The following is a 25,214-nucleotide window of genomic DNA, read 5'->3' on the forward strand; positions in this document are numbered from 1 at the left end:
TTCTAAGCATAAATGACAATCAACAATACAAATCTAACAAGGACATGTTTAGCCGCATGTTCTCCTTAAATTGCTGGCTGTCTGAGTGGTGTCCCAGAAACGATGTGGGCTTCATAGATAATTGGCAAACCTTCTGGAGGAAACCTGGTTTTGTTAGGAGAGACGGCATCCATCCCACTTTGGATGGAGCAGCTCTCATGTCTAGAAATATAGACAAATTTATTAAACCCCCCAAAATATGACTATCCAGAGTTGGGACCAACAAGCAGAGTTGCAGTCTTACACGCCTCTCTGCAGCTTCTCTCCTCCTGCTACCCCCCCAAAAACCCATCTCCATTGAGACTGTGTCAGCCTCACAGAAAAACTAGTTCATACATTTATTACTTCCAGGCTGGACTACTGTAATTCTTTATTATCAGGATGTCCTAAAAACTCGCTGAAAAGTCTTCAGCTAATCCAAAATGCTGCAGCAAGGGTACTGACAGGGACTAGAAAGAGAGAGCATATTTCTCCTGTTTTGGCTTCCCTTCATTGGCTTCCTGTTAAATCCAGAATTGAATTCAAAATCCTGCTCCTCACATACAAGGTCTTAAATAATCAGGCCCCATCTTATCTTAATGACCTTGTAGTGCCATATCACCCTATTAGAGCACTTCGCTCTCGCTCTGCAGGCCTACTTGTTGTTCCTAGAGTATTTAAGAGTAGAATGGGAGGGAGAGCCTTCAGCTTTCAGGCCCCTCTTCTGTGGAACCAGCTTCCAGTTTGGATTCGGGAGACAGACACTATCTCTACTTTCAAGATTAGGCTAAAAACTTTCCTTTTTGCTAAAGCATATAGTTAGGGCTGGACCAGGTGACCCTGAATCCTCCCTTAGTTATGCTGCAATAGACGTAGGCTGCCGGGGATTCCCATGATGCATTGAGTTTTTCCTTTCCAGTCACCTTTCTCACTCACTATGTGTTAATAGACCTCTCTGCATCGAATCATATCTGTTATTAATCTCTGTCTCTCTTCCACAGCATGTCTTTATCCTGTTTTCCTTCTCTCACCCCAACTGGTCGCAGCAGATGGCCGCCCCTCCCTGAGCCTGGTTCTGCCGGAGGTTTCTTCCTGTTAAAAGGGAGTTTTTCCTTCCCACTGTCGCCAAAGTGCTTGCTCATAAGGGGTCATATGATTGTTGGGTTTTTCTCTGTATTTATTATTGTGTGATCTACTGTACAATATAAAGCGTCTTGAGGCGACTTTTGTTGTGATTTGGCGCTATATAAATAAAATTGAATTGAATTGAATTGAATACCATGCTGGAATTCACTGACCTCCCTAGAGTGACCCATTCTTGCACAAAAGTTGCTAGTAGCAGTCTGCATGCCTAGCTGCTTGACCCCATTCAGCTGTGGCCATACAAGTGATTGAAACACCTGAATTCAACGATTTGGATGGGTGAGTGAATACTTTTGACATTATAGAAAGTTAAAGGGTCGCAACAACTGTTTTTAATTTCTTGTAGTCATCAACGCATCATTACAGTGTCCATATTGCTGATCCTGGACTTGTCCTGGATGTACAGTATAAAACAAAATTCTTCTGCATTTCAAGTGAGTTGCTTCTTTAGAGTTATTCACCAACTTAACACAAATACACAAATAAACCTGCAAATTCCAGCCTCAAAAATTGGAGAGCTTATAAATGGAGAGCTAAAAAATCCAAAGAGATATTATAAATCTGCTTCATTTGCCAGAGCCACATTTTAAAATAAAGTAAATAGTTTTCAACTGTTTAGGGTGCACACGAGCTAGCACAAGAGAACTCCAAACCTCCAAACTTTGCTGAAGTGTTTGTGGATTTGACGGCTGTCCACTACCCCCTGATGTTTTTCCATCACAGATGCATTGTTGCCTTCAAATATAGGCTGCTCTTAAAGGGATCTGTTTGAAACTGTGTAGCAGAGGTCATATGGTCAGTGACCTCATGATAGCCTCCAGTTTTTTAGTCTTCCACCATTTTAATCGGTCATCCATTCATGCTTGCACCTGCTGAGTGCTGTTAGGACCAAAATTCTGCCTCAAGGCCAGTGTTGTTCCAAATTTCCCTCTTCCCCACTCATCTTATATTCGCCTCACTTTGTAGCACATTAAAAATTTTCTTTTAAGGATTTCTGTTTATCTTCTCACAGCTTTGTTTTGGTTCTCTACATGCCATTTTCAGCAACAAAGAAACACTTCAGCCAAAACAGTTTCTCACAACAATGATGTAATGTAATAAAATGTTTTGTCATTGAAGATCAGCAGCAGAGACTTTGACAGAAACTTGTGCAGTGGGTGGATATTTGATTTGAGTGTGAAATATGTTTGTTAATCTTTCACACTGGAACTTACAATGAATTTAAAAATTAAAAAAGTGACAAATAGGAGGTGTGGAGGCGAACCTGAATACGGTATTTGGAAAGGCTCAAATAACGTGGTTTTTTTTGTTTTTGTTTTTTTTGTTTGTTTTACGAATACTTAATTCGAACAAATATTTGAAAAATATTCATATTCACGAACAAGAAAAATTTTATATCAAAAGCTGCGTTTCCTCATGAGACCGCAGTGCATGCCCGGATGAGTGAGCGAGTGAATGACGTGGGGTGACTGACACGGGCTGCTGCACACAGCAACAGACAGGGCTCGGCTGAGCGAAAAAAGAATGAACTGCATCACTGTTTTTGTTGAATTGATTTTTGTACCATAACTGTGTTCCGGAGGGAGTTTATAACTTTCGGGAAGTAGAGTTTTATCGGGAGATTATTCCATTGTGCTGCATTATTGACGTCTGCAGTCGGGTGCTCTCATGTTTGCTCTGTTTACGTAGCTGTGTTAGCTTTAGACAACAGGCTGCTGGCAGAGTAACGTTAAAAAGGTTAAAAAAGGTTAAAACAATGCTTGTGTAGCTGTGTTGAATTGTATGCACTTGTGGGCGATATTTGGTACGTTTAAGTTACTCTGTCTTTTGCAGACAGCAAGAGGTAGGTTATAGGCTATTTAACCTATTCAACCAAATAGAAATGAGTGTGGCTTCTGCTGAGCCATCTCTTGGTCCTCCACCGGCCCTAAAAAACTTGCTCAAGTTCTGTGTGGAAGCATTTTACGGTCAGTCCTGCAGATAAAACCAAAGTGATATGTAATTTGTGCAAAATTCAAATCAGCAGAGGCAGATATCAAACATCTGTCAACATCTGCTATGCATAATCACATGCACTTAAAGCATCCTCTCCTGGTACTGTCTGCCAACCCCCCCACAAGCACCAATTCAACATCACAGCCATGTTCTGCCCCTGCAAGTCAGTTTCCATCACCTATATTAGCTGCATTTGATGCAAAAAGGCTTATCCACCCATCCACTTCACTGCAAAGCAAATAACAAACACAGTGGGAGAAATGATTTGCCTTGATGTGATGCCCTACTCAGTAGTGGAGAATAAAGGTTTTTGCAAACCTCTCAATGTGGTTGCACCTCGATATCAACTACCATCTTGTTGACATTTCTCTCACACAGTTATACCACAACTTTACCAAGAAGCGAAAACAAAAGTAAAAGAAGTTCTCTCAAAAATTGAAGAGAAATTTGTGCACTGCACGTCTGAGATCTGGATGAGCAACTTTTCCACAAATGCATATCTTTCTCTCAATGGCCACTGGATAGAATGCAAACAGAGTCCCCAAGGAATAGATGAAGATAAACATGTGACATCACTTCTCAAGATGGAGGTCCTTAATGAAGATCACACAGCAGCCAACATTCTACCTCACCTCCAGGCCGCTGTGAAACAATGACAAAGATAGTGTTGGAGCGAAATTTTCTGTTGAGTATTTTGTCACAGATAATACCATTAACACGGTTACACCAATGGCTGTGGTGCACATTAGTTGTATGTCTCACACCTTACAAATAGCGGTAACAGCTGGTCTAAAAGAGTGCCGGGGAGTGACCAATGTGATATTGATTGCTCGCAAGATCCCTGGGTTTGTACACAAATCAAACAAAGCTGTGAACAAACTTCACAAAATCCAGGAAGAGCTTGGCCTTTCCAAGAACACTTTGGTGCATGATGTGTCAACCAGGTGGAATTCCTCCTTCCACATGCTCCAGCAGCATGATGACCAGCAGACGACCACTGACTACCATGAGTGCAGAGATGGATCTGGGAGGTGTAATGTCACACCATCAATGGGAACTAGTGCAGGCCACTGTGAAAATACTACAACCATTTGAGGAGGCAACACGCACCCTGTGTGAGGATGTGGCTTCTCTGTCTTCTGTTATCCCTTGTGTGCAGGCTCTCAAGACTGCATTAACAAACTTAAAGGTGGATGTGGATGTACAGGCTCTTCCAGAGGCACTTGGTGACCACATTGCAGTCTCAGTTGGCTCAGCGCTTCAAGGCTGTCTTTGTTGACTCCTTGGGTCATTACTTTAAAGCCACCCTACTGGATCCCCGATTCAAGAGCTTGCCCATGTCACTACTTTGTACATCAGAATTTGAAAGGCTCAAGGCAGATGTATCTGCATAGGTGGATGCAGAACTCTAAGTGGATGATGTTTCTGGGGTACCTGAAGTTGCCAGCTCATCCTCAGTTGAGAGTGAGACCTGTGTGCAAAAAAGCAACCATGTTTGTGCTTTGTGAATCCACTCAAACATCACTACTTAGCCATCAAACCACAGCCAAAAAAAAAGTATGTAAGTTTCTGGTGTGATTTAATTTCCATTGTGGTTGGAAACTGTGAAGAAAAAACAGGTTGCACCAAATACAACAAGCGCATGACTTTTGAAGTTCATGTGTGTTGGTAAAACCTGCGGAAGTACGAGAGTACACAAACTGGTACCTTTTCCGCTGTGGTCACTGTGCTAACTGCTGAGTAACTGGCTGCATGCTCTACACACTGAAAATGCACGATATACAGATTATACACATTCAAGATGTACTTAGCACATCATTAAAAGACTCTTTGTTTACTGGTGTTACATTATCTTACTTCTTTCTATGACATTGTTCTATAGCACTGGTGGAAACTGATTGTCAATCAGTCATTCTGTCACTTATTTCTTTTGCAAATAATTATTTATTTATTTTTTATTACTTATAGAGAAGATTAAAAAAAATTCTACACATATACATACTTCCCTTCCACTCCTGTTCTTTCATGCAGTACCACAGTTCCTCTCTTGGGACCCTATCATCTGCTTTCTCTAGATCCAAAACAACACAATGCAACCCTACCTATCATTCTCTATATTTCTCAATCAACACTCTTAAAGCAAACGTTGCTTGTCTTCTCTCCCAGCTCTTGACGGAGGCGGTCACATCTTCTCCCTCTTCCTCTCCCTTATCTTTCCTGCTATCTATCTCCATCCCTCAGAGAGAGATCTCCCTCTCCCTGTCCAGGATGTGTACATCCACATCATTGATTTGATCAATGGTCTTTGATCACTGGACTTTGACCAGTAGTTGTTGATCAATGGTCATGAGAATTTGGATATTAATGATCAAAGAACTGACCTCCCAGCCCATTTCATTCAGTAGTGCTAATTTCAGTCATTGTGCATGAACAGAATCAACCTTTTGGGACTTCTATTGTACTTGTGCGTGTGTGTGCATTTTTTCTTGCCTAACATATCCTAATACAGTGATTCCCAACCTTTTGGAGCCACAGCCAGGGTTGGTCAAGTTACTTGAAAAAAGAAATTAGTTACTAATTACTGATTACTTCTCCAAGAAAGTAATCCTGTTACTTTACAGATTACTCATTTTCAAAAGTAATTAGTTACTTTATTACTTATTTACTTTTTAAAAACTTATTTACTTTTTAAAACCTGAATACGTAATAAAGCAATAGATCTTTCAGCCCAATTCTATTTTTTCTGCATAATCCATCATATAAAATAGAATCAAATGAAAAAGTCTGTTTTTAAAACTTGTTTTATTAGTTTTAATCTTTTAACTTTATGCACATTGCATCAAGCAAAAATTTAATTATATGCAACAATCTTTGACTGGAAGAAATTTGTTCATCATTTTCTGCATATTCCAGCATCTTTTCATGAAATCAAACTCAAAGTAATGTCAGTACTTCCAAGCTTTAAACGCTGCATGGCCGCACTCTCTCCCACACTCTCTCCCACACTCCATATTATCCATTGTTGATCTACACACGTCTGTTGCTGCCACGGACATTGTGGGCTATGTCATTGTCATGAGACACTCTAACAAACAAAATCATGGTTTAGTAACACAGTAACACAGCGTGCTTATGGAAAAGTAACAATAATCAAATTACTTTTTTGCAATGGTAATCCCTTGGTTTACTCGTTACTTGAAAAAAAGTAATTGTTTTATAGTAACGCGTTAATGCGTTACTGCCCATCTCTGGTCACAGCACATATTTCACATTAGAAAAAGTCCCAGGCCACCACCACCACCAAACAAACATGTTACGAAAAGCATTTTTATTGAAATATAATGTAAATCTACTCTCAGTCTACTCAATTTACCTAACCTAGGATTGTTTACTTAAACACAATGTTCTTGCAGGAATTGAAGAAAGACACCTCAACAACTCTGAGTCTCTCTCTTTGATCATCTTCATAGCAGTCATGCTAGTTTTAAGTCCTTTCTCACTAATCTTGGTGGTTTTCCTCATTATTGCTGCCTGTTTCTCAGTCTGGATTGTGTGTTATGTTATGTCTCCACTGCCCGTGGGTTTACCGTTGCACCATTCTGGTTGCCAATATATTCCTGATTTTCATTATTACAATCACTGTTGTGTATACATGGACAAATGCATACATAAAAATATGTCATTCAGTAACAATAATTATCCTTATACAAAGGGAAAAAAGGAAAAACCTGAGTATCAGATTAAATATCATATTACAGGTTGCGTGAGGCCGAATCACCCACAAAGACATTCAGATTTAAAGTTAACCAGCAGTGCATCCTGTAGGTCAGCTATGGGCAGTGTTGGGACTAACGCGTTATTAAGTAACGCGTTACAGTAACTACGTTATTATTGTGGTAACGAGCACGGTAACTAGTTATTATGCCAAAACCAGGAACGCGTTACTCGTTACTGGGATTTAGATAGGCTCGTTACTCGTTACTTCGTGTGGTGGCTATCGCGGAGCTTCCACAGATTCAATAACATTAGCAAGTGGTGGAGGCCAGCAGGTGGATGAAGGAAAAGGGAGGCAAGAGGAGAGACCCGAAGCGGCCGCCGGTCCGCGTGTCAGGTGAACTGAACTTCAGGTAAGAAGTTATGACCTGCAGTCTATCGGAGTCAGATATAAACCAAGTTTAGGTGGAGTTTATTTTCGGTATGCTGACATTTTCGTACTGCGTGCTAGCTAGCATGACGGAGTTTCTATACAGCTGGGTGGGTGCTATGTTACTGATGTTGAACTTTATTTTGTTCATACAGTTAATTATTAGAGTTACCAACCGTCCCGTAAAAAACAGAATCGTCTGGTATTCAGAGAAAATATTACGCGTTTCGTACTGAGGTGAAAAGGAACACAGCTTCAGCTACAATGAAAAAGACACAAAGCTGGAGCTGCACAGCTGCCTCTTCTTCTCTCATTCTCTCCTCTCCCGTTTCTACTTCAATCACGAAACTGATCAATGATCAGCTGATCGGCTTTTCTCTCTTGTTTATTTATCGCCCACTTTGCGCCAGAAAGAGGAAACCAGCGGATGTCGCGTTAAACAACAGCAGCACGTTTAAGCTTGATCAGCTGTTGTTAGAATTTATTTAATATTAATTTCTAGTATCAGCTGATGTTTGCTGGAGCCACAGCTGTAAAGCTGCTGGTCATGATATCGATTTGGTTATCTGGTGAGAAGGAAACATGCAGATGAAACCAGGAGATGTCCTTACTGAATCATCAGAGCTGAACAGGTGATGGAGAAACAGGTTTACCTTTTAGGTGACATGAATGAGTTGAAGAGAAGTTATGAACTGTTTCTGAGAGACAAATAACACCAGGATCCTTTTCTAAGTAGCTGACAGCTGGTAACTGTGCAGGGGCGGGTCTAGCAAAGTGTTGCCAGGGGGCCAGGTAGGGCATTAACAGGGAAAGGGGGGGACAAGGAAATACTTTTCTTTATTATTCTCATTTAAAATGTCTCGCTTTTAAAAAAAATAATTATCTGAGTCTTGCAACAAACAATTAATAGATTGATACATATATACCATCAGAACAGTGTACATCACTGTCACAACAGTGTTTATTTTCATTCAAAGGCTTTATGATTTTTCCTATAATGGTGGGCTGGTCTCTAGTCAAAATGCCCGGGACGATTTTTTTGTCCCAGTCCAGCTCTGCATGCAGCTCATCTGCAGTCTGGTATTACCTACATCTTCCTATTCAGAAGGCAGAATTTCTGAGTTCTGAGTACAATCAAAAGCACCACGACTGCAGTTTTTGTGTTGGATGTAAAAAGTAGGCTAGAATCATGGCGGCGGTCAACGACGGTCCAGGCGTGGGATTTCTCTCGTGGAAATGTGCACATTATTTTTTCCTTTCTGTTGCTAGGTGGCACAGTGCACTTGTGGCAAGTAAGCAAGCTAGAAGACTGGCAGTCTGGCTGGGTATCCAGTTACGGAAGCAACACATTAACAAGAGAATTCTGAGTAAAACCAAAGTTACTTTCCCTAGTAACTAGTTACTTTGAAAGTAACGAGTAACTTGAAGTAACTGAGTTACTTTTTTAGAGAAGTAACTAGTAATGTAACTAAGTTACTAATTTAAAGTAACTTACCCAACACTGGCTATGGGTGAACAGATTCCAGAAATGACTGCTATAAAATCATGTGGTTCACCATCTGCTACTGTGGAGAGAAGTGATGCTGGGTTTAACACAGTACATCTTTTTCCTGTGCTGTTTGTGTCATGAACTGAGGTTCTCACGAATACTGTTGCCAAAAGCAGACTCAACACAAATTCAGCAGCAAACTATAGCAGAATTAACATGAGCCAAAAGACTAAAGCAGATACAGACCATAGGTGAGCCTAGTTACCACTAAGAGTGACTGAATGGACTAGCGTGTAGCAGCAGACCGCGCTGGCTGAAGTAGTACTCCTGTGATTGTCTGTGATGGCTGAGGGCGTAGCTGAAGAGCCATCCAGAAACACTCTCCTGCACGACTGCTCCTACGGACATGACAGTTTTGCATTTTTCAATAATACATAACACACCCTCCAGATCTCCAGCCACCTTCCAGTCTCTTCAATAGTAACGTGGTGCTGAAAACACTGTTATGATTTTTAGAGAGATCTCCATTTCCATGCTGTTATCTACGGTCAAGTCTTTTGCTACCCAGACACATATTGTCACCAGCTGGAAGAACTGATGCTGCTGTCTCCCTCAAGCTCTTTTACCTGCATGTGTGAGTGTCAGGCTGGTTGTTCCTTACAATGTCCTCCTGGAGGCCTGACCTCCAGTTTGCTGAAAATGTGAGTGTCACGTCATACATCAGCAATTATTTAATTATAATCTTTAAGAAGTCCAGCACTACTCAGAACATAACCAATGCAAACAGAAACCTTGAATTCACTCCCACCATTTGAATGCAGCAAAGCTCTGCATTTACATGAGCTTTGCACTTGGTTTTTTCTTAATCGTTTGTTTTGCTTTGGAATATGAAATGGCATTATTTCTTTCCTTGCTAATGTCCAGTGTTAAAGAACCAATTTAGAGAATTCCATCAACTCTTATTTTGGCGTCCATGCAAATATTTCCTCATGTCTTCCATCTGTTGTGCAAAGCTGATGATTTAAGCAAATTTTGTAACAGCAGGAAAGAAAGTCCAAGTACAGTGCTGTGAAAACTTATTTACCCCTTCAAATTGCAATACTAAGGAAAGATAGTTTCATCATATCAGGAACACAATGTCAAAATAAAATTTTAATCCAGGCAATAAAGGTTATTTCTCCAACTATAACTGGCAGTGCTATTAATGTAAAATGTTTCGTGACTGGCAGCGCTTTCTTTGCAGGTTCATATTTAGATGTGACAGTTTGATACATTCTTTGTATCGTACTTTATTTTGTAGTGATGAATCTTGTAGGTCAGGTTTTCATGGGCTTCCTGCTCCAACCCCCCCAAAAGCTTTAAAAGCCACAACTTGTGGTGACTCTCTTGTTCTTGTTCACACCTTTCTGCTCTCTAAATTGCAGCTGAGCTGAGAACAGTTTGAGCGATGCATCCTCAAGGTTACCCGACTGAAGCCGTGCCATTACAGGGTGCGAATTATGGTGGACTCCCTGGTCAGCCTGGAGTGGTCCAGCACACTGCTGTGAACATCACCGCAGGGCAACAAGTCATCACTGAGCGCCCCAAAGACTATATCATCTGGTCGCTTTTTTCCCTTGTCTACGCAAATCCTTGTTGCTTTGGACTTGCAGCTCTCATTTATTCCATCAAGGTGAGTTTATTGTGACACATTTTACTTTGTTAAAAACCACATCTTTTATGTGCTTGCTCTATGTGAGAGAAGATAAAGTTATCCAAAATTTTGGGAAATTGATGTGTTACAGAAGCCAAAACCTTAAAGACAACCTGGAATAAAAAAATATTTAAACAAAAACAAATATATATGTTTTCAATAAAATAACATGCAATATGATAAAAGGTTAAAATTACACAAAAGAAAGGAGTTCAGTTAAATGAAATAAGAGTATAAAAAAATATGCATACAAAGTACAAAAAAAATCTAAATAAAATTTAATAGACCATTACATGAAAAAAATGAATATGATACAGGAAAGAGCTCAGTATGATAAAATCTTAAAATCTTAAAATAAAGTGAAAAAACCAAAAACATGCAATAAAAAACAACAAAAGGAAATTAATATTCTGTCTTCATGAAATTAACCACCTGAATTTATTTAAGCAATAAATCAAACAATTGTCTTACCAAAAGTAGTAAAAACAACACAGAAGACATCAGATGACATTAAAATGTCTGAGTGTAAGAGAGTGTAGTGGACAGTGCAATGAAGTGGCTTTGCTGAGACAGTACAGGACGAAATAAACTATAAACACAGAACAGCTGATTCACTGTAACTGTAAAACTATATAAGCTACCGTCTTTTGCATTTTGTAAATTTAAAAAAATCAGTGCTTGCAAACAAGAATCTTAATATTTTCTGGGACTATGAAAGGATTATGTTTAAAATCTGACATTCTGAGTCTCTCTGGAATTGAACATGTGTTGGACTCCAGTTTTTAAAGTGTATAAAATACTTTCATCCTTCCAGGCCAGAGACAGGAAGATGGTTGGAGATATGGATGGTGCACGACATTATGGCTCCACTGCTCGCAATCTCAACATTGTTGCCACAGTCATAGTTACCACTGCAATCCTGATTACCATTATTGTATTCATTGCTAAAGCAGCTTCCTATCACAGTTACAGTAACAGTTACAATTACAACTATCGATATTAATTACTTTATAATCATTTTAGAGTCTCCTCCTGCTGTGATGAGGTCACATTTGTGTTTTTCTGCTTAAAATAAATTTTGCAATCTTCTAGAACTTTTTAATCGCATCATGTGGAAAAGAAGACATTTGACATAAATCTTCGATGGAAGTCTTCTCTATTTCTTTACTGATAAGTTTTATTTTCAGACTTTGTTATTTGATACTTATATCCTGTCAGCAAATCATTGAGAACTGAAAAGCTTCATATTTCAATAAAGGTCCCTCAATATTACTGTTTTACATGTTTGTTTGTTTTTTGTCTTTTTTTTCCAACAAATTTTATATACCAAGAGTGGGCAAAGAGACAAAGTTGTGTGTATTTCGTGTCAGAGAATGAACTGACAGTGTTTCATTCATGTGCAGCTACGAAGTGTCCTTGGGCCAGACATTAGAAGCAGCCGGTAAGCAACAGGTAATGATAAACTTCAAACCAAAATAAGAAAAGTAATATTTACTCATTGTTTCGGTTTTAAAGTTGATCACATCTGAATCATGCACAAGAATAAGTGCATAAACAAGAAATGAGTTCTAAGCAAACAGAATATGAAGTAGTAGTAAAAAAAATAGTAGAAAAGAAATTGTTTTGCTCACATCCGATGACAAAGTCCACAATATTAATGATTCAGTCATATCAAAGTCATCAGTGCATAAATTTGTTTTGCATGGTTTGTTACACATCCAGTAATTGAACTAGGACACACTTACCCTGTTGACATTAGTGGGAGAAGTTATTTATACATTTTTTGTGCTGTGCTGTGAGTATGTGTGAAAAGCCTTAGTCACATGTGTATGTTGATCCAAACACACTGAGCACGACTGCCACTTTGATCAGGGGAATGATGTACATTAACATCAGTCCCAAACTTTGCAGCTCCTGGTCCGTGGCTACAAATGACAGCATGTCAGCAAGTTTGAGTAGCTTGTGAACTTGGTGTCCTTCACCTTCATGGGCTGAGCAAATCCACCTCATTGACCAAAAACATTCTCTTTTCAGATATTTGAATATATCGTTTAGAAAATAGACATTGACTGTGGAGCTGTTGTTCAGTATTTCTTCTTTTTTTTACCTGCTGTTGAGCAGGAACATTGTGATCTCCTCTCTGAGATCACAAAAACACTCAAACGCTCCACCTTTGTCCTGTAACATGGAGTAAAGAGAGATTGAAGTCCTGGTGGCTGTGCCTTGCATCACAGCTGAGGGAATAAAAGGACTTGACACCCAGCCTTATGTGTAAATATGTGTTGAAAATGGTCAGAGTGCTAAAACAGAGATTTACCCTATCTGCTAGTAAGGATTAGATATACATCTGATAAATATGTTAGCAGAGAGATCTGAGTATAGTGAAAATGTTGTTAAATGTTGTAAGAGATAAACAGAATTATGAGTCATATGGGATTTTTTTTTTCCTGTCCTGTTCCACACTGTAGGAATCAGAATTATTGCCTGAAGGCCAAGAAAAAAATGCCCAACGGATTTAATTTTCCAAGTTGCCATAATGATCCATAATGAATCCTCTTGATTGATCTTTGTTATTTTATTTTATTTTATTTTAAACTTCTAAGTTATTACAAACGAAACAGACATGACTGGGGGATAGGTTACATTACAGATTACAGAATACATGCCCCAAAATGTAGTTTGCCACGTATTCCGTTAAGTTACTCAATGTGAGTAACGTGTTCTGAATGCTTTGGAAATCTCACTATATTGTCATGATGTTGAAAATTACATGAATGTAGCAATCACATCCTGCAAATTCTTGTTTGTTTTTCTTCACCAATTGGCTGTTAAGCCCAAATCTCCCTGAATAGACAATATATTTACTGTAGAGGAGCAAGGACTTATGCTAACATAAGTTAACATATGATGTTAACATAAGATAAGATGTTAGCTTGGTGGTGAGTAGCCTTCAGTAATAGTAATAAATCACACAGCAATAGTACATAAAAGATACTGAAGTGGGAGGTAGCTACCACAACTAAAACAAACGGTAAATGGACTGACTCTTATCTAGCGCTTTTCTACTCTCAATATGCAACATGCCACTTTCCCCCAATCACTTTCTCTAAACTGAGTGCTACATTCATACACATACACAATCCGATGGATGCATCGGAGAGCAACTTGGGGTTGGTATCTTGCCCAATGATACTTGACATGCTAACCTTCAGTTGGTGGATTAGTAGGTTACCTGCTCTACCTCCTGAGCTACAGCCACCCCACAAGCCACAAGGGAGTTAGAGTAGACTAATGTTAGTTTTTGTAAAATAACTTATTTCCAGATGTTTCTTTAGGTTGGAGGTGGAGTCTTTTGACGCTGAGAGCAGCTTGGTTGCTGGTAAACAGAGTTTGCATTGAACGGTCAGATTTCACCCATCCCTTTCTTCTTTAAATGTGAAGTGGTGTTGGAATTTCCAAGTAAGAAATGCATTCCTGCTCGTGGACTGCTGGCTCTGTTGTGCTGGCTCCGGGTCCATTGTGTAACTGAAGCTACCAACATTAACAGGACGCTTACATTAGAGCCTCTTATTATGTGTTTTGTTTGGGTTGTAATGCGTTTAATTACCAAAATTAGAGAGGGGATAGCCGAAACATATGAAACAGGAAATGACTGTTGTGTAATCCATTTATTTCAACAAAGTAACTGTATTCTAATAATCACCTATTTAAACGGTAATTATAATGAAATACAGTTACTCATATTTGTATATTTTAAATACGTAATGCTGGTACATATAATCCGTTACTCCAAAAACTGATTACTTCTAGAGATGGCACGATACCACTTTTTTATGTCCGATACCGATATCATAAATTTGGATATCTGCCGATACCGATATGAATCCGATATAGTGTGTTTTTCAATCAATAAAACTGTTTTTTTTAATATCTTGCTGCAAGTTCATACTCAAGTTTAATTAAACAACAACACTAAAGCTATTCTGTTATACTTCTATGTAAAAAATACACTGCACCCAAAATATTTCATAGTTCACCAATACTGATCAATCTAATAAACTTAAACCTGCACCATTCTCCCTATTCTGGTATTTTAAAGAGTACTTAGCAGAAATATTAAGCAACCTAACTAATAGGGTTGCAAACTCCCAGCAAAAAAAAATAGGGAACCACCCCCCACCCTCCACCTCATGATGCTTAATCGACGTAATCAACTTTAATTTGATGCAGTGTGAAAAAAAAATGCACAGAAATAAATTATTTTTCAAGAATAATTAAATAGATTCAACATCTTTCTTCAACAGAATTCCAGACTGCACAGATGGTATCTTCCCAAAGGAAAAAGTACTATAGCTTACTAGGGTATATTAGAGTTAACAGTTACTATATACAGTAATGGACTTCTATACATTTTACATCAGATTAAAACTTTGGGTGTAAGATTCAGATAATTATTTATTAAAAGCTAGACATTTTAAATGAGAATAAGAAAGAAAAGTACATTTTTGTGCCCCCTTTTCCCTGTTAATGCCCTATCGGCCCCCCTGGCATAACTTTGCTAGATCCGCCCCTGCACAGTTACCAGCCGTCAGCTACGTAGAAAAGGATCCTGGTGTAGAAAGTAATATTAAATAAATTCTAACAACAGCTTATCAAGCTTAAACGTGCTGCTGTTGTTCAGCCGCTGGTTTCCTCTTTCTGGTGCAAAGTGGGCCAAAAACAAAGAAGAGAGATGGACTCGCGACAGAAAAGCAGATCAGCTGATCATTGATCAGTTTCATGATTGAAGTAGCAGCAAGAAGAGGCAGTCGCTCCATATATCGGTTGTTAAGCTTAACGTGGGAATGCTTTACAAACATTCAGAGATGAACTTACACACTTGCTTTACTTCTCTCTGGGATAACTTCCTCGGAGATGAAATGCTGGTTTGGTAGCGAGGCTCCAAATACACACAGCCGCTCTATCACGTGATGCATACTGCTCCGACGTGCTACGGTTATGAGCCGAGTTACGCCTTGTCGCAAGTTTTGTGAGGTGCTTTTTTGATATTTAATGGATCGGATTACATTTTTTATTTCTCGCCGATATCCGATCCAGTAATTTACGTCAGTATCGGACCGGTCCATCTCTACTTACTTCCACATAAAACTGGGGACGCAGCACAACACTGTTGAGATAATTTAAAACTTCTTAATCCAGTACAATTGTCAAGTTTTAAACACACATTCCATTGACTCCCTGATGAGATAACAGATAATGTGCTGCTTGTAGTAAAAGAGGCGTCATATATTGACAAAGAACCAGAAGGAACCTGAATGGAGGTGTGGTCCTGCAACTGAAATCCAAAGAAATAATCTGCAGTTGTGATGTTTGCAAAATACCTAGAAACGTGTTTTTATTGTCAGTGTCCAACAGTGCTCACATGGAAAACTATTTCGACATTATTACATTCAATGTTCTCAAATATACCAAAATAATGATTGGGAGAAAAAAAAATACTTTCATTTTTTTTTAATTGCTAAATGACAATCATGTGGGGCTTAGCTATAATAGTTAGACCTTTCTGGCTACCTGAGACAGTTAACTAATTTAAAAAATATTTTTTCTGTCAAAGGTGACACCTTTAGGTCGCTATGCTGCATTTAATACGAATGTCCATTGTGCATCTTTTGAAATCAAAACAACTAATTTCTTAACGTAGTTTTTCACTGACACCTAGTGGACACCGACACATGTGGCACATGTTTGGGTAAAACAGACAAACAAAAGAAGTAATTAAGGTTTGCAGTGTTTAAAAAATTGTTTTTATTATTTATATTGGGCCAAATGAATACAGCAGTTTTCTCAAGGCACTTTATATTGTAAGGTCTAGACTATACAATAATAGACAGAAAACCCCAACAATCATACGGCCCACTTTGAGAAAGTACTTTGGTGAAAGTGGGGAGGAAAAAATATATTTTAACAGGAAGAAACCTCTGGCAGAACCAGGCTCAGGGAGGTGGTGGCCATCTGCCTTGACCCGTTGGGGAGATTAACAATAGCCAGAGATTTACAATAAATAATGATTAAATGCAGAGTGGTGTATAAACACATGAAATGAGTGAGTGAAGAGGAAACAATCAGTGCACAGCAAGCAAGACCTATTGCAGTCTAAATAAAGGAGAATTCAGTAGAACGATGTCTATCTCCTGAATCCAAAATGGGATCAGTTTTGGACAAGAAATTCTGTCTCCCTTTCTACTTTTAAATACTTTAGAAATTAAGTCTGTCGTCTGAGAACAAAGTGCTGTGATACGGTGATGCGGTACTATGAGGTCTATGAGGGCCCTGATTCTTCAAGCCCTTGTATGCGATGAGTTTTATATCCTGAGTTTGTGATGTGTACTGTTAAAAAAGGTCAGTTAAAGTTTTTAAATGTGAATTTGAATAGAATCAGTGCAAACATGCTGGGAGGGGGGGGGCACAGTTCTGCAGCACTATATACATATGAACAGTATTAGCAGAGGGAAAAAAATATATATATATGTATAAAATGTACAAATATACAAGCCGGTTTTAAAAAAGTAATATGTAATAAATAGTGTTGTGTATATACAGTTGGGTTATTGCACATAGAATCACAGTGGTGGTTCATAGAGGAAGTGGGGGGGGGGGGGGCTGTGTTACCGGTACATGTGTGAGTTCAGGGTGGTTATGGCTTTAGGGAAGAAACTGTTTTTGAGTCTGTGGGTTTTTGTGCTGATGCACCTGTAGCGCAGCAGGCTGAACATGTTGAAGCCAGGGTGGGAGCTGTCCTTGATGATGTTTGCTGCTCTGCTGAGGCAGCGGGAGGAGTAAATGTCCATCAGGGAGGGGAGAGGGCAGCTGATGATCTTTTGTGCTGTCTTGACCACACTCTGAAGCCTCACTCTGTCCGCCTTAGTGCAGCTGCCGTACCATACTGTGATGCAGTAGGTTAGCAGGCTCTCAGTGGACGAGCGGTAGATGCTCAGCAGCAGGTTGGAGTTCAGCTTGTACTTCCTGAGGACTCTCAGGAAGTGCAGCCGCTGTTGGGCATTCTTGACGACCGCTGAGATGTTGTCTGTCCAGGAGATGTCAGCAGAGATGAGGACACCAAGGAACCGTTGATGTAAAGGGGGGCTAAGTCAGTGCTGTGTCTCCTGAAGTCAACAATGAGCTCTTTGGTTTTCTTAGTGTTCAGTGCCAGGTGTGCCAGGTGTAACACTGCATTTATTATATTTAAAAGTAAGGATTATTGCACTTACATAAATCTAGTGAAATCAACTAAATAAACACAGTTAATAGTTTTGTATATATATAGATTTTTGAGAAAAGCCCCTAGCTCATCAGTCAAGAGCTAGATTCTGTATTTTTGCACTGATTAAAAAGTATTACAATGTGCCATGTGATACCCCCCCCCCCAGCACCGTCTTCCACCTCTCCACTCACAGCTCCTCCACCGCCACTGCTGCTAGCACTGAATAATCATGAATAATCCTCTTTCATTTTGTTTTTTTAGTAGCTTTCATGAGCCTGGAATTCTCAATTGACTCAGATGGTATATGCTCCAGTATCCTGTAGTTCTTCCTATCTTATTCCTATTCCTTTATTCATGAACTTTGAACTATGCAAAATATTAAGACTCTAACTCACGAAGATAATATGCAAATATGCAAAAAAAATGTTTTATCTATTAACAAATATCAATTGATTTACACTAAAACAAAGTCCTGGAGATCAGATTTGAACTTTTTACAATAATATGAATCTTTAGATGTTACTTGATGCTAGCATATTTTTTTCTGCCTGCAAGAAAATCCTGTAAAAGAATTTACAAGACTCCATAGATGTTCAGCATTTCTGACTTCCTGCCACCATCTTGGTTTTGAGTGAAATAAACTGCACTTCCCATGACTGACCAAAAGGAAGCAGTGTATGGGAAGATGCACAAGCAACACTGTGTTAGCTGATATGCAACTATAACAACAAAACGCATGCATATACAAGAGAACCGTTTTTTAATAGCTGCCCTCTGTAGTGACTATTATGCACGAAAGCACGACATGTATCATATATTATATAAACACACATATTACTTTATGAGTGCATTTTTAAAGGTGACCACAAAGTAACAGGTAACCTGCTATTTATAAATAAGAACATATTGAAGGTGTTGCATGCCATTTATAACTCATAACTCATAACTCTTTGATCTGCTGCTCACCACAAACAAACACAAGCATACTGTAACGGACTAGGTTACAAGTTAGCTGACTGTTGTGTTATCAGTGCTTTGTGTTCAGAATTTCTACTCACTTATGGCATAGTTGGACCACACCAGCAGCATGGTGATTTACTGAGTGTCCTTGATTGTGTAGTAGACTAGAGGCCAAATGGCCTGTCATCAGATCAGCTACCAATGGCAGAGTCTGGAGGAGAGCATGTGTGTGGTTGGCTGAGAGTGTTTGGGGGGGGCGGGTGTTAGAGAATGTTGTTGTGGGTGTTTGCGGAAAAAAGGAGCGCGAGTTGGGGGTTTGTTTTGATTCTGGAGAGCGCGTTTTTTCCGTTGTTTTGGCGTTGGCTACGGCCCACAGTAGCCTGTGTTACTATTCTTAATAAACACCGGTAACCGGAATACCAATCGTCTCTGTCTTCTGACGGAGAGACGCTACAATACATTTTGGACTTAACTGTACTTTTAAACTCTAAACCTTATGGATAATCAAAGAGAAGGGCGAGAAGAGAAGAGCCACCTCCACGGGACAAGACTCAGCAGTCCACCTGCATCTTAAGGATAAAGGACACTCTTTCGAGGATGCCAATGTTCACATTTTGGACAGAGAGGACAGATGGTTTGAAAGAGGCCATCTATGTCCACTGTGAGCGACCATCTTTGAACAGAGGCGGTGGTTTACGACACCAACTGTCTGCCATCTATAATCCAGTTTTGAGTTCCCTCCCCAGACGCCTTAACGCCCACTCACATCCTGGGCCATCTGACCTCAGGAAATCGCATGATAAGGTGGGGCCAGGTTTCACAATGAGCTCACCCGAAACCCTGGCTGATTGGGACCCCCACCCGCTTTCACACCTTGGCTCATGTGATTAGAGGATCATCAGGGGGTCCTTTGTCCCTCTTTGGGGGGGAAGCTCCCACTGGGTTTAAATCTGGGACTCTCGGCCTTTTGACCTTAGAACTGAAGAAGCTTCTCGGATGAGAGGTGAAACGTCTTCAAGCAACTTAAAGAAGTCCAGACGCTTTTCTTTGCAAACTCCTTTGACTACGATGACCTGGATGACTGAGAACCTTCACAGACTTATGGATAATCATATATACAAATTAATTAATCAATAAACAATTAAATGAAAGAAAAGTTTCAGTTTTTCATTTTCTGAAAGGGGAGTTTCACTGGTTTGACCCACTTAAGAGCAAAGTGGGCTGTATGTGGCCTACCATGTAAAATGAGTTTGACACCCCTGATCTAAACTGTAAATACTGAGGCACATGCTGCATACTCTGCATACTGTAGCTGCTTTCATCCACATCCCAGTTGTACTTTGACAGTGTTTACTCTGATTATTCTGACTGGATTCCTTCAATGCTGAGGAACAATGACAATGTTTTAAACCTTTGGTGGAAATGTATTTTCGATCAATTTAAATCCCCCCAGTTTTACAAATACACTATTTATACTTTTTGTTTTTTTACAAGTAATTTTAAAAGCAGAATTGTGATTTAAATTTTTTGTTGTTGTGAGTGTGTGGCTGCGAGCTTGAAAGCCGCAGCCACTGTGTGAATGACAACCAGAATAAAGTGTGTGAAAAGTGTCGAAATGTGGTCAGTTCCATCATTCTCCTGTCGCAAGCATATTGTGGTAAACTACAAGAAGCTAACTAGTACTAATTTATTTAAAGACTATTGAGAAAAAAAATGGCTTCAGTGTGACTAAACATCGACACATTGCACTTTTGCACATTTTTTACAAGCAATATAATTTTGTTGGAGTATTGAGCTCTGGCTGCATTCTTTCCTCTTCGTATCACTGCTGCACTGGGGCATATAGTGGGTAAATATGCTACCATTCCTAAAGCCACAATCTTTTATAAATCTTAATTCTTGCTTTTAACACAGCTAAACAGCTTGAATTTGATTTCATTTGTTTTAATATTTCCAGAAAAGCCATGCATTGTTAACATGCTATTCTTGCTTCCTGGAACAGTAGGTCCCATGCTTTTGGGACCTACTGTTCCAGGAAGCATTTGCTGTGGTTGTGTGGTTTTGGGTGAGAATTAACTGTCTTTCCCCAGCATCGCATGTTTTTTTGTTGTGTGTGTGTGTGTGTATTTGTATGACTCATATATATATTAAAATTAAAATTTACTGCCAAAAAGCTTAGTGTCTCCAATTTGTGTCTGTCACAATTTGCTACACAATGGGACTGACTGATTCAACTGATTGCAAGAGTCGGCAATTCATTTGCATTTATAAATGATGTGGCAATTAATTGCAGACCCTGACCTGTTTAAGAGTAGTTGTTTTCATTCTGAGTCTGACAGAGACAGGTTGCCTCCCACCAGACTCAGCCTGCGGGTGACCAGTTGGTGGTCGTCCTATTTTTACTCTCGTGTGACTGAGGCCTAAATCACCTATTGTGTTCTACACTAACTCTTCATTTATTTATTATTTGCTTTGCCATACTGTGATAGTACTATTAGGCTACTGACATCTTTGCATTGTTGGAGCTGTTTTCTTTTAAATTTGTGCCCTTTACCACTCTGGTTTCAGTTACCTATTTAACACACATATCGTTAGCTTCATAGCATAAGTGCCTAAGTCATTGTCTGGTCAAAGTGACTTAGGCAATTATGCTATGAAGCTAACGATATATGAAAACACACACACACAAATTGATACTCTGCTGTCAAACTTCACCTGTCTGTTGTGTTTCATTATCTTTAAGTTTTTACTTGTTATGATATCTCTGCATGTCAACTATTTGAGTCACAATAACATTTGAGAAAAAAACAATAAACCTTCACACTGAGGTTGGTCTCTCATCTTGTCCATTATTCTTTTTGAGTTGTTATCTTGATGATTCAGAATAACTGCTTGTATCTCTCATCCTTTTTTCTTTCTCTCATTCCCCTCGCTCTCTCCTTCTTTCTGTCTCCCTCAAACCCTTGTACCTGCATGTGTGAGTCTCAGGCTGGCTGTTCCTTATGATGCAGTTTTTAAAGGATGGTTTCATTTATCAAGGGAAAAGCTACCTGGCCCCAGTGAATAACTTGTTAGCAGCAAGAACCTTGATTTTGTTTGTTTTTCCTTTCTTTTTTTTTGAGCCATTCAGAAGTGAACTTTCTTGTGTGTTTTGGATCATTAAGTGAGGCTAAGCTTCAGGGCACGGACGGACTGAACCTTTTTCTTCAGAATTTTCAAGCAGAGAGAAGAATTCATGGTTGCATCAATAACAGCAAGTCATCCAGGTCCTGAAGCAGCAAAACAGCCATAGACCATCATAATATCACCACCATGTTTGACTGCTGGTATGACGCTAAAGGGGAAATGTATTCCATCAACTTTTATTCTAGCTTGTGTGCAGATATTTCCTCATGTCTTCTGTTACGCAGAGGTGACGATTTAAGCAAAATTTGTAACAGCAGGAAAGAAAGTGCAAGCACAGTCCTGTAAAAACGTATTTACCCTCTTCAAATTTGAATATTAAGCAAAGACGGATTCATCATCTCATGAACACAATGTCACAAATTCAAATCCAGTCAATAAAGGTTATTTCTCAAACTATAACTGGCAGTGCTATTAATATAAAAGGTTTCGTGACTGGTAGTGCTTTCTTTGCAGGTTCATATTTAGATGTGACAGTTTGATACACCGTTATTGTCTCACTTTTTTGTAGTGATGAATCACACTCTTGCAGGTCAGGTTTTCATGGGCTTCCTGCCCCCCCCCCAAAAAAAGCTTTAAGAAGCCACAACTTGTGGTGACTCTCTTGTTCTTGTTCACACCTTTCTTCTCTCTAAATTGCAGCTGAGCTGAGAACAGTTTGAGTGATGCATCCTCAAGGTTACCCGACTGAAGCCGTGCCATTGCAGGGCATGAGTTACGATGGACTCCCTGGTCAGCCTGGAGTGGTCCAGCACACTGCTGTGAACATCACCGCAGGGCAACAAGTCATCACTGAGTCCCCCAAAGACCATATCATCTGGTCGCTCTGCTGCTTTGTCTACTTAAATCCTTGTTGCCTTGGACTTGCAGCTCTCATTTATTCCATCAAGGTGAGTTTATTGTGACACATTTTACTTTGTTAGAAATCACATCTTTTACGTACTCTCTGTATGTAATAAGATAAAATGATGAGATACGATAGGATGCTTATCCAAAATTTTGGGAAATGGATGCGTTACGGAAGCCAAAACCTTAAATACAGCCTGGAAAAAAATAATCTAAATAAAATTTAACAGAACATTATGTAAAAAAAACTGAATATGATACTGGGCAGAGCTCAGTGTGATAAAATCTTAAAAGTGAGAATCAGATAAGAAAAGAAAAACATAAAAGATGGAAGAGGAATATAATATTCTGGCTTCATCAAATTAACCATCTCAATTTAATCAACCAATAAATAGAACAAATGTCATACTAAAAGTAGCAAAAACAACACAGAAGATATCAGATGATATTAAAGTGGCTGAGTGTACTATATAAGCTACCCTCTTTTGCATTTTGTAAAATTACAAAAATCAGTGCTTGCAAACAAGAATCTTGATATTTTCTGGGGCCTATTAGAGGATTATATTTGATGTTCTGAGACTCTCTGGAATTGAACATGTGTTGGACTCCAGTTTTTAAAGTGTATAAAATACTTTCATCCTTCCAGGCCAGAGACAGGAAGATGGTTGGAGATGTGGATGGTGCACGACGTTATGGCTCCACTGCTCAAAGTTTCAACATTGTTGCCACAATCATAGTTACCACTGGGTTCCTGATTTTCTTTATTACATTCGGTGTTATTGCAGCTAAAGCAGCTTCCTATCACAGTTACAGTAACAGTTACAATTACAACTATCGATATTAATTACTTTATAATCATTTTAGAGTCTCCTCCTGCTGTGGTGAGGTCAAGTTTGTGTTTTCTGCTTAAAATAAATTTTGCAACCTTCTAGAACTTTTTAATTGCATCATGTGGAAAAGAAGACATTTGACATAAATCTTCGATGGAAGTCTTCTCTATTTCTTTACTGATAAGTTTTATTTTCAGACTTTGTTATTTGATACTTATATCCTGTCAGCAAATCATTGAGAACTGAAAAGCTTCATATTTCAATAAAGGTCCCTCAATATTATTGTTTTACATGTTTGGTTTTTTTGTCTTTTTTTCCCAACAAATTTTATATACCAAGAGTGGGCAAAGAGACAAAGTTGTGTTTATTCCGTGTCAGAGAATGAACTGACAGTGTTTCATTCATGTGCAGCTACGAAGTGTCCTTGGACCAGACATTAGAACAGTGGTTCTTAACCTTGTTGGAGAGACCGAACCCCACCAGCTTCATATGCGCATTCACTGAACCCCTCTTTAGTGAAAAATAAAATATGATTTTTTTCAAATTCAAGACATACATATGTTTTTTACTGGTGAACAAAATGAGCCGTGCATGTCACAGCAGAGGCTCTGCTGAACCCCTGAGACTGACTCACCGAACCCCTAGGGTTCGATCAAACCCAGGTTAAGAACCACTGCATTAGAAGCAGCCGGTAAGCAACAGGTAATGATAAACTTCAAACCAAAATAAGAAAAGTAATATTTACTCATTGTTTCCGTTTTAAAGTTGATCACATCTGAATAATGCACAAGAATAAGTGCATAAACAAGAAATGAGTTATAAACAAACAGAATATGAAGTAGTAGTAAAAAAAATAGTAGAAAAGAAATTGTTTTGCTCACATCCGATGACAAAGTCCACAATATTAATGATTCAGTCATATCAAAGTCATCAGTGCATAAATTTGTTTTGCATAGTTTGTTACACATCCAGTAATTGAACTAGGACACACTTACCCTGTTGACATTAGTGGGAGAAGTTATTTATACATTTTTTGTGCTGTGCTGTGAGTATGTGTGAAAAGCCTTAGTCACATGTGTATGTTGATCCAAACACACTGAGCACGACTGCCACTTTGATCAGGGGAATGATGTACGTTAACATCAGTCCCAAACTTTGCAGCTCCTGGTCCGTGGCTACAGATGACAGCATGTCAGCAAGTTTGAGTGCTTGTGAACTTGGTGTCCTTCACCTTCATGGGCTGAGCAAATCCACCTCATTGACCACAAACAATCTCTTTTCAGATATTTGAATATATCGTTTAGAAAATAGACATTGACTGTGGAGCTGTTGTTCAGTATTTCTTCTTTTTTTTACCTGCTGTTGAGCAGGAACATTGTGATCTCCTCTCTGAGATCACAAAAACACTCAAACGCTCCACCTTTGTCCTGTAACATGGAGTAAAGAGAGACAGAAGTCCTGGTGGCTGTGCCTTGCATCACAGCTGAGGGAATAAAAGGACTTGACACCCAGCCTTATGTGTAAAAATGTGTTGAAAATGGTCAGAGTGCTAAAACAGAGATTTACCCTATCTGCTAGTAAGGATTAGATATACATCTGATAAATATGTTAGCAGAGAGATCTGAGTATAGTGAAAATGTTGTTAAATGTTG

At 39.1% G+C, this 25,214-nt stretch overlaps 1 protein-coding gene across 1 annotated transcript; it reads left to right on the top strand.

The window, feature by feature from the left end:
* Window positions 1-10,102: 10,102 nt before the first annotated feature.
* LOC100691082 (dispanin subfamily A member 2b-like) lies at window positions 10,103-23,852 on the top strand. Its single transcript, XM_003443847.5, has 3 exons — window positions 10,103-10,461; window positions 11,297-11,418; window positions 23,501-23,852. Exons 1-3 carry the CDS (start codon window positions 10,237-10,239, stop codon window positions 23,574-23,576), a joined length of 423 nt encoding a protein of 140 aa, XP_003443895.2. The 5' UTR covers window positions 10,103-10,236; the 3' UTR covers window positions 23,577-23,852.
* Window positions 23,853-25,214: the final 1,362 nt, after the last annotated feature.

Source organism: Oreochromis niloticus, linkage group LG7 (genome assembly GCF_001858045.2).
Source record: "Oreochromis niloticus isolate F11D_XX linkage group LG7, O_niloticus_UMD_NMBU, whole genome shotgun sequence".
NCBI classification, from domain to species: domain Eukaryota; kingdom Metazoa; phylum Chordata; class Actinopteri; order Cichliformes; family Cichlidae; genus Oreochromis; species Oreochromis niloticus.

Excerpts from the sequence above, each read along its gene's own strand:
- LOC100691082 (XM_003443847.5), top strand. The coding sequence starts at position 10,237 with ATGCATCCTCAAGGTTACCCGACTGAAGCCGTGCCATTACAGGGTGCG. Across the intron at positions 10,462-11,296 it reads CTCTCATTTATTCCATCAAG|GCCAGAGACAGGAAGATGGT; the intron begins GTGAGTTTATTG and ends TCATCCTTCCAG. Across the intron at positions 11,419-23,500 it reads ATCCTGATTACCATTATTGT|ATTCGGTGTTATTGCAGCTA; the intron begins ATTCATTGCTAA and ends TTTCTTTATTAC.